We start from the raw sequence: 10,670 nt of genomic DNA, 5'->3' as shown, positions 1-10,670 counted from the left end.
CCTACAGGGAAGCCCATTTAATACCACTGTTATTCACATTTATGCACCAACCATTAAAGCCAGTGAGGATGAAGTAGAAGAATTCTAACAACTTCTTCAATTTGAAATTGATCAAACATGCAATCAAGATATATAGCTCATACTGGTGATTGGAATGCAAATGTTGGGAGCAAAAAGGAAGGACCAGAAGTTGGAAAATATGGCCTTGGGGATAGAAATGATGATGGAGAACGCATGATAGAATTCTGGAAAACCACTGATTTGTTCATTTCAAGTACCTTGTTTAGACAGCATAAGAGATGAATAATGGACCTCACCAAATGGAATACATAGAAATCAAATTGACGACTTCTGTGGAAAGAGAAGATGGAAAAACTCCATATCATCAGTGAAAACAAGGATGAGGGCAGACTGTGGGACAGACCATCAATTAGTCATATGCAAATTCAAACTGAAACTGAAGAAAATGAAAACAAGTCCACCAGAGCAAAATATGACCTTGAATTTATCCCACCTGAATTTAGAGATCATCTGAAGAACAGAATTGATACATTAAACAATAAAGAACAAAGACCAGAAGTGTTGTGGGATGACATCAAGAACATAATACATGAAGAAAACAAAAAGTCATTGAGAAGACAAGAAAGAAGGAAAAGGTCAAACTGAATGTCAGAAGAGACACTGAAAATTGCTCTCCAGCATAGAGATGTTAAAGCAAATGGAAGAAATGAGGAGGTCCAACAGCTGAACAGAAAGTCAAACATCAGCTTGAGAAGATAAAGTCAATATTACAATAAACTGTGCAAAGATCTGGAATCAGAAAACCAAAAAGGAAGAGCATGCTCAGCATTTCTCAAGCTTGGGGAACTGAAGAAAAAAATTCAAGCTTCAATTTTTGTTATTGAAAGATTCTCTGGGCAATTTATTGAAAAAGCATCAAGAGAAGATGGAAGGAATACACAGAGTCACTCTACCAAAAGGAAAGGTTAATATTAAACTGTTTCAAGAGGTAGCATATGATCAAGAGCCAATGATACTTAGGCAGGAAGTCCAAGGTTCATTGAAGGAATTGGCAAAGAACAAGGCACCAGGAATTGATGGAATAAAAATTGAATTCTTTCAAGAAAGTGAGGTGGCACAGGAGGCCTTCACTCATCTCTGCCAAGAAATTTGGAAGACAACTATCTGGCCGACTGATTGTGCCCATTCCAAAGAGAGGTGACCCAACAGAATGCAAAATTCATCGGACAATCTCTTTGATATCTCATGCAAGTAAAATTTTGTTAAAGATAATACAGAAATGGCTACAATCATACATTGACAGAGAACCTCCAGAAGTTCAAGCCAGATTCAAAAGAAGCCACGGAATGAGGGATATCATTGCTGATGTCCAATGGATGTTGGCTGAAAGCAGAGAATTTCAGAAAGATGTTACCCATGCTTTATTGACTATGCAAAGGTTTTCAATTGTGTGGATCATGACAAGCTATGGAAAACATTGTGAAATATGAGTATTTCTGAAAACTTAATTGTACTCATGAGGAATCCGTACCTGGAACAAGAGGGAGTTGTTCAAACAGAACATGGGAAAACTGAATGTTTTAAAATTAAGAAAGGTGTGTGACAAGGTTGTATTCTTTCACCATACTTATTCAACCTATATGCTGAGCAAATAATCAGAGAAGCTTGGTTCTGTGAAGACAAACATGACATCAGGGTTGGAGGAAGACTCATTAAAACAACCTGCGATATGCAGATGATACAACCTTGCTTGCTGAATGTGAAGAGGACTTAAAATATTTACTGATGAAAATCAAAGAGCACAGCCTTCAGTATGGATTACATCTCAATGTAAAGAAAACAAAAATCCTCACTACTGGACCAATAAACAACATTCTTATCAATGGAGAAAAGATTGAAGTTGCCAAGGACTTCATTCTTCTTGGATCAACTATCAACACTCACGGAAGCAGCAGTCAAGAGATCAGACAACATATTGCGTTAGGCAAATCTGCTGCCCAAGACCTTTTTAAAGTGTTGAAAAGCAAGGATGTCAGCTTGAGGACTAAGATGCACCTGACCTAAGCCATGGTGTTTTCAGTAACCTCATATGCTTGTGAAAGCTGAACAAGGAAAACTGTAGAAAAACTGATGCTTTTGAGTTATGGTGTTGGAGGACAATACTGAAAGTGCCATAGACTGCCAAAAGAACCAATAGATCTGTTTTGGAAGAAGTGCAGCCAGATTGCTCCTTAGAGGCCAAGATAGCCAAACTTCGTCGTTCATACTTTGAACATATTGTCAGGAGGGTGCAGTCACTGGAGAAGGATATCATGGTTGGTAAGGTGGAGGATCAGAGAAAAAGAGGAAGAACCCCAACGAGATGGGTTGGCCAAGTGGCAGTATTGACGGACTCAAGCATGGCAACAGTAATGAGGTTGGCCCAGGATCAGGCAGTGTTTCGTTCTGATGTGCATAAGGTCGCTATGAGTCAGTACCGACTTGATGGCACCTAACGACCATAGGAGTGAAAATGTTAGTTTCCTCTGGCGGGATTTCTCGTTAAAGAAAGGTATATGATTTACATAAAAAGAAAAATATTTTAAATATATATTCTATGTTGTATCAGGTTGGTGGATATAATGCTAATTTAGGATCATATTCAATAATAAACATATTTTGATAAATAAAGACTGCTAGTCATTCACCTTTCTCATAAGCACATACATACCGCCACATAAATACATGCCTCCACATAAATACAAACCCTTCAGTACACTGAAATAAAAATTCATGGAATGGCAGAACATTCATACATTAAAAACAAACAAAAAACTGCAAGTAAAAGCAAAACATCCCTTTATAGCGTCTCATTTAATCTCAAAATATCTTTACTAAAAATAATATACATTTTACAGTTTAGGAAATTATAATCTAGAGAGGTTAAGTATTTTACTCAAGATTACAAGGCTAGTATTTGCTAGAGAATGAGAATAATAATCTGGGTTACTCAGACTTCAAACCCATTCTATTTTCAATATCATTACCACTAAAGTATGATGTCCCTAAAAACTCATTCTGTAGATAACATTCTTTCCAGTGTAAATGCTGCACATTAATGTGCTAGACTGCAAAGTCTGTTTGAACCACAAGGTCAGCATCAAACTCACCCAACACTCCTTGGAAACCCTATACAGGGTCACTATGAGTCAGAACTGACTCAATGGCACTTAGCAACAACAACAAGGTAATGAAGAAGACGGGTGGTTAGTCAGGGTCCTAGAAAGAAAGAGAGAACACAGACAACTGAGTAATTTGAAAAATATCTGATATAGCAGTGTTGGTCATAACTTAGTGCTAGATATAAAGAGCATGTTTATTACTTATAGGCCAGAAGCATCACATCTGCTTAATGAAACTGGGAGGAAGCTGAAGGGAAGAGAAGAGAGAGTTTGAGAAGAAGGACAGATCTGCCTGGCAAGGCTATACAATCTTATGACAACAATCCAGGAATAAATGTAGGGAGGAAAAATAAAATTGTATGTATGGGGTGAGGTGGGGTTGACTTAGGTGAACCCAACTGATAACCAGAAGGCAAGGGTGCAAGGGAACCTAAAAGCATAGTTCATGCTTATCAGGACAGAAAAGGTAGAGAAGGGATCTGAGTAATCATGATGGATGGTTTCCATCATGAAGGGTGAAAAAACTCATTTTCTTCACTCTCATCCCTATTGTCCCTTATGTAAATAAAAATGACAAATAATTTTTTAAATGGTTCATTGATCCATAGTTACAAATGCCTCTGAAATATATGGATGCACTTTCTTACTAAGCAATTACATTGTTGCTGTTAAGTGCCATCAACTTGGTTCTGACTCATAGTAATTCTGTTCAGGGTTTCCAAGGTGTGAATGGTAGGTTTGAATCACTGACCTCGTGGTTAGCAGTCTGGTGTTTATCCTACAATTCTTTGCTGGGACTCCAAACAATTGTAGGTATTGGTTGCCACATCCAAAACCCAGCTATACTCCGCAACCCACACTGATAAATTAAAGTTGAATAGTGGTGACGGGAGATTAGAAATAAAAAAGAAGACACAAGTGAAAAAAGTAAAGTTGGAGCCAGGTGGAGCACACTACTCTGATGGAGATACTGTGACACAGACCTCGTGCTGCAAGTTTATTTTATACACATATCAAAAGAAAGTCCTGGGGGCAGGGAAAAGAATGCAAAAATCTCTAGTGTTGTTGATACATACAGTAAGCGGCACATGATCAAAAGAATGTAACCTGTGGTTACTAAGGAGACAGGATAGAGCAGCTAGATGTTTTTGCAGACTTAAACTGAAGCTCATACAAGGAAAAATCCTTGCAAATTCTCTGTCCCCTGAGGCAGTTCCTCAGGGGGCAGCTTGACCTGGTAGCAGCCCGATTTTCTGGACAACTGTTCAGTTGCAATCCTTCAGTTAAACTACCCTCAAGTCTGAGACCTTCAGCTCAAATCACTCCCAACATCTCCCCCCTTATTGTTTTTTAAATGAAGGCAATGAATTGTCAGTTGGAGCTGGAAGAGCTGGTGTCATAGGACTTGGCAGAAGACTGTGAAAATAAGCAACAAGATTAACATCAAGACAATAAAGAGCCACGTTGTATGGCACAGTATGTTAAAAGGATTAAATTCATTGAGTAGATCCAACACAGTCCTGGAGACATCCATGTGGACCAGGACCTCATTTCTATAGTTTTGTACAGTCGTAGTCTGTTTATGAATTTGTCTTAAATCCAAACTTATATTTGTGTGATGCCAAATACATTGAAGGGGATTTGAACCTTTAATCCACTCCCAATCAGGAGTGTTATATGGCAATGCCATTACACAGATACGGGAAAATAAGGCATTGAATATCTTGTCTGTATTTAAAGGCCTTGACCTGATTTCCTAGGCTAATTATGGTGGCCTCTAGTGCATTTAATTTTATTTCAACGTTGTGATATATGTGCTCTTGGATAGATGAAATACGGGAGGTATTTTTTGCCAAATGGTTTACAAAATGTGTATTCTGAATACTTTCAGTCAAAGCCAGCTCTGAAGTTACAGCAGTAATAAGTCCAATGGCTCAGAGAGGCTGACTTAACTGATTTTTAATAAGTCCCAGAATAATAAGTCCAATGGCTTATTTAATAATTTTTAATAACTCCCAGAATAACAAGTCCCATGGTTTGGTGAGGCCAACTTAATTGATTTTTTATCTCCTCCAAGACTTGCATGCCTGAGCTACTATACCAATGACCTGTTATGTTTGTTGGCACCATTATAAATGTGGGTCAGTATAGTATCAGCATGTCTTGTTTCTGATTAAAAAAAGAAAGACAAAAGGTGAGGTTACATGATACACAATTTACAATATAAAGTCCCTCTGCATATAAGATACTGACTGATCCTGTTAACAGTATATAGGGGGCCTGAACACAGGAATAATTGTAATGAGAGGTTTATCCCACCACTTCTCCCCGCCCCCATCAAGATCTTTTATGCTTTTACTGATTTGATTGATCTTTCAGAAGGCAGCCAATCTCCATAACACTCTGCTGATGCCCATTGAAAGTTACAATCACAGAGGCTGATAACTTTCCTCTTCAAGTGTAAAACAAGCTCCAAGGCCTTTACTGCCCCTCCCTTGAAAGGCTTGCTGCTTTGCAGTAACCAGTGTCACTCCCTGCACTTAAGAGGGTCCAATGTACTCAGCATAAAGCCAGATCATTTCTTGTAAATTAGCCTTCTTCTTGTGAGGCCAAAGGGCCTCCTTACAATACTTATTAGCATTTTCAACAGCCAATTGTTTCACTATCAGCTGTCTGGCCTGGGAATACTAGATAGTCCTTACCACTGCTTGTAACAAATGAGCTATGAACTCCTGAGAAGGCTCTTTAGGACCTTGCCTAATGCTACATATGTCCAAAGATCTTTATCTCTTTGTGGGTAGTTCCTTCCAAGCCCTTTGTGCAGCTAGATTGATCTGCTGATATGTCTGAACAGTAAAACATAGCTGTTGGGCCATTGCTGCATAATCTCCAGTTCCCACTACCATATGCAAGGTATTGGGAACATTATGGTTTCAATTCCTTTCTGCTTGCTCAACACTAATCTCATGCCAGATTGCTTTCCACATAAAATAATCTCCTGGTGAAAAGCAGGCTGTAGATATGGTCTGCCAGTCTGATGGACATAGGACCTCAATTGCAATTGTGTCTTACAGACTTAAAGTAAAAGGGACAGTAGGTCCATACATAGAAACGGTTGATTTGAGTTCTTTTCGGGTTTTGAAAGGGATGATCTGATGCTCTTGGAGCACTTGACCCAGGTTCTGAGGATCAGGCCTCTGTAGGACCAGATAGACTCCTTGTTGAAAACCCATCATATCCTTCCCTGCCATTCTTGCTTCTCTCAAGGTTTTTGGAACTGGAGACAAAGCAGGCAGAGCACAAGAAATCCACTCCCTTGCTTTTGGCATTAAGTCTGTAATCACTTTCGGTTTTGTGCTGGCAGCAGTAGCTTCAGCTAATGAAAGCACAGTTAATTGAAGTGCACATATCTCTGATTCTTTCTCCCAATCTGAATTGGAACCTTCTGCTACTGGATCCCCCTGTTCATTTAAGGAATCGTCCTGGGGACAAGTGGAGCCTCCCTGTTCTCCCAACTCCTCCTTCTGCTGCACCAGTGGCTCCAGTGAATGCAGCCCCTCAAATACCTGCACTGTCCACTGCAAATGCTCTGTGAGCTCAGGCTGGGAAGTATAGGCTGCTCTCTCAGAGTCAGGCTGGGGGCCTAAGCTTTCATGCACAAGTGTCCAAAGAGAAAGTGCAAAGAGTGCTATCTTATTAGGCCCTTCAGTAGTATATTGAGCACGTATCTGCTTCCTGACCTTCTTCCAGGTATCCATATTTACAGTCCCTTCCTCTGGGAACCAGGGACAGGTTTCCTGTACACAATCTAAAAAGTGAGCAAGCTGAACACTTTTAATAGGAATTCCTCTGGTCCTCAATAGGGCTTTAATATCTACAAAATATCTACAAACAACTGGTGGTCCTTTGACCCCGAATGTCCCATGTTTTATACCTGGTTCTAAACTCGCTCCATACCTTATCTGACTGTGAGCACCTGGAGTGTCTCTGGTTTAGAAGTTACACTGTACTCAAGGCCCACGTTAGGTGTCAACTGTCAACTGTCATGTCCAACAACTGGCTATACTCCATAACCTGCATGGTGAAATTAAACCCGAGTAGGGAGTCCTGGTGTGGCACTATGGGTTAATGCACCAGACTGCAAATCCATTTGAACTGCAACGTCAGTGGTTCAAGCTCACCAGCTGCTCCTCAGAAACCCTATACAGGGTAGCTAAGGGTCAGAATTGACTTGACAGCACTTAACAACAACAACAACAAGGGGTGACTGGAGATTAGAAATAAAAAGCAAGACACAAATGAAAATAGTAAAGTTGGGACCAGGTAGGACACAGCACTCTGACCTCTGACGGAGATCCTGTGACACAGACCTAGTACTGTGAGTTTATTATATACACATATCAAAAGGAAGTGCTGGGGGCAGGGAAAAGAATGCAAAAAACATCTGGTGTTGCTGATGCATGCAATAAGTGGGACTTTATCAAAAGAATGTAACTTGTGGTTGCTAAGGAGACAGAGATAGAGTAGCTAGATGTTTTTGCAGACATGATCTGAAGGTCATACAAGAAAAAAATTCCTTGCAAGTTCCCTGTCCCCCAAGGCAATCTGGAAAATTCCTTAGGGGCAACTTGACCGGGGAGCAGCCCCCCGATTTTCTGGACCACAACTGTTTAGTTTTAATCCTTCGATTAAACAACCCCCAAGTCTGAGGCCTTCAGCTCTAATCACTCCCAACAATTGGTGTTTTTTTCTTACTTTATTATATTGCAGACAAAGACAGCATGAAATATTGGTTAAGACTTTCCCTCAATAAGAATATAGTCTTTGATATATATATATATATACATATACACATATATATTAGCTTAATTAAGGTTTAATTACACACACTCATTTTTGGTATGCAGTTCTAATGGTTTACACAAATGAATAAAGCTATGTGATCAACACCAGAATCTAGAAATAGAATCTTTTCATCATCCTAAATACTTTTAAATATTATTTTTCAATCTATATTTCCAACCAAAAAAATATTACCTTTTTTTTTTAATAGTAACACAGCAGTGTACATAATATGTGCTATTTTCTAAAGTAGTTTTGTTAATATTTGATCCAGCTGAGTATTGTAAACTATCAATTGGTTATTATCATCTGTTATATATGTTAGAGTATGCAAATATTCGTAACCTTGGATGTTGAAATCACTTTGAGATCTATTAAATGTGCTGAAAGCCAAGTGGGACACTGTTTCATCAGGATGTGTTGTATCAGGACCCAGTTATCAGAGATCTAATACTTTCTAGATAATTCCAATATGTAGCCAAGGTTGACATGCTGTGAGTTAGACAGATTTTCTCAATTTAGGCTGTACAGTGAAAGTACTGTTGCCTTGCCCCAACTGATTTATATAACTTTCTAATGAAAGTTGAGTACAAGATAAATATAGGATTCAGGTAACATATACTTCTGAATAGTTAGACTCCAGTTAATAAATTTTTAGTATACTTCTGTGTATGTGGGGTATTCTATAAATGTTGAATGGAGGCCCTAATCTCACAGCCACATTACTGAGAATAAAATATATTTACTTTTAGAAATAAACTGTGAATTTGAAATAATTATTTGCGTAAACTATCAGTTTCTGAAACTTGTCCTTTTAGGTAATTTACCTTAAATGGCAAGCCTTGTATTTCAAGAGGATACTATTCTTCAACTATATTTTTCATCATAATATTAGATCCATATTTATTTCTCAATTCTCTCCAAGGAAACAGACAGTAAACAAGATTAAGAGACAGGGTATGATTTAAACCAATCTCCCACTTAGAAACATAAATGATGTTATTATACTGCTGGGCTTTTAACATACTGTTACTTTATAAACTATAGTAATAATACTTTCCAACCTTTACAATGGCACAATATATTCAGAAAGGGCACCTAATGCCAGTACTTGGAGCATAAATGAAATAAGTGTCTAGTGGAATGGATTTGGATGATATCTAGTAGCTGGAACAGAAATGAAATAAGTGTCTAATAGAACACATATGAACTAGCAACATGTTTATACTTAGCTTTTTTTTTTTTTTAGATTTCAGGAATTAGTAATTTTAGTAATTAAAATAACAAGACTTTTGTTATTGATGATCACTTAAAGAAGAAATGCTAATTAAACAAAACTTGTGAGCATTGTTGTTATAGACAATCAGTATTCTTTATCATTCAAGATACGCTGAAAGCTTAACTCTGTATTTAATCTCTCAAATAGAGGTTAATTTGTCAAGCAGTATTGTTCTTAAATACATTTAAGTAAATTTAAAATAGAAATCTTATTTAATTCAATCTTCTTATTCTTAATTGTTCTATTCCTTTTTTCTTTTTAGGACCACCTCAGAAAATAGTGTCTCCAAAACAAGAACATGAAGATAGAAAGCAGGAAAAAGTTACAGATAAAGGAAGTGAAAGTGGGACTTCCTGTAATGAGCTCTCTACTTCCAGTTGTGACAGCCATTCAGAAGTGAGCACTCCACAGGACAACCCATCCAATGCCCAGCAGGTGACAGCTCACCAACCCAATACCTTAACATTGGATCGTCCCTCCAAAAAAGCACCTGTGCAATGGATGCCACCGCCAGACAAACGCAGAAACAGTGAACTCTTTCAGACACTCATCAGCAAATCTCGGGAAACAAATCTTTCTAAGAAGAAAGTCGGTGAGAAGCTAAGTGTGGAAGAAGAAATGAAAAAGTGTATTCAGGATTTTAAAAAAATCCATATTCCAGATTATTTTCCAGAGCGCAAACGTCAGTGGCAGTCTGAACTGTTACAAAAGTATGGGTTATAGTAATCATCTTAGTCTTTGCAGTATTTCAATGACATTCAGTGTTTACTATAGTGTCACCACCTGACTGATGTCCTTAAAACGGTCAGTGTGATTCTTGCTGCTCTTCCTATTTGTGAACAGTGGATGTGGGACAATGTTTTATTTAGTTATTATTTTGTTGTTGTTTTTAGAAATATAATAAAAAGAAAAAAAAAAACTGACACTGATAGTAGTTGAATCAAAATGGTTTGTCTTATTCAAAACATTTTGCAAGACTGAAAGTAAAATGAGCATGGTCAAGAATCTTAGAATCTTGATTTTTGAACTGTGATCAGCTGAATATGTTTGCCATTTTGTCACTCACCTAAGAAAAATCATCCTGTTACATCAACTAAAATGACAATATGGATGAAGCAACATAAAGTAAAATTTTAGATGGTGGTTTGAGACCCAAATCACAAATATTTAAATGTTAATGCAATAAAACAAGTATTATTTTTGCATGAGCACAATGTTACAAGTAAATCACATGAAATAAGGAAGATCTGTTTGTTGCTTGGAAAGAAAATACTATTACAAAAAATAAAGCAAAAAAACAATTTTTTTTTTTCAGGCAAAGCTTGTAAATGTTAAGAGTCTAGAGGTCTGGATTTCCTTTGTTTGGG

The 10,670-nt window shown here is 37.8% G+C and overlaps 1 protein-coding gene across 1 annotated transcript in view; it reads left to right on the top strand.

The window, feature by feature from the left end:
* The window catches only part of KCTD8 (potassium channel tetramerization domain containing 8), a 577,124-nt gene extending 567,098 nt beyond the window's left edge, over window positions 1-10,026 (top strand). Inside the window, exon 2 of the mRNA XM_006876277.1 lies at window positions 9,566-10,026. Coding sequence (XP_006876339.1) covers window positions 9,566-10,026 — 461 coding nt within the window. The remainder of the gene's footprint in view (window positions 1-9,565) is intronic.
* Window positions 10,027-10,670: the final 644 nt, after the last annotated feature.

The sequence above is a fragment of the Chrysochloris asiatica genome, unplaced genomic scaffold (genome assembly GCF_000296735.1).
Source record: "Chrysochloris asiatica unplaced genomic scaffold, ChrAsi1.0 scaffold00373, whole genome shotgun sequence".
Taxonomy (NCBI): domain Eukaryota; kingdom Metazoa; phylum Chordata; class Mammalia; order Afrosoricida; family Chrysochloridae; genus Chrysochloris; species Chrysochloris asiatica.
The sequence above is the reverse complement of the archived record's forward strand: the minus strand, read 5'-3'. Positions and strand labels throughout refer to the sequence as shown.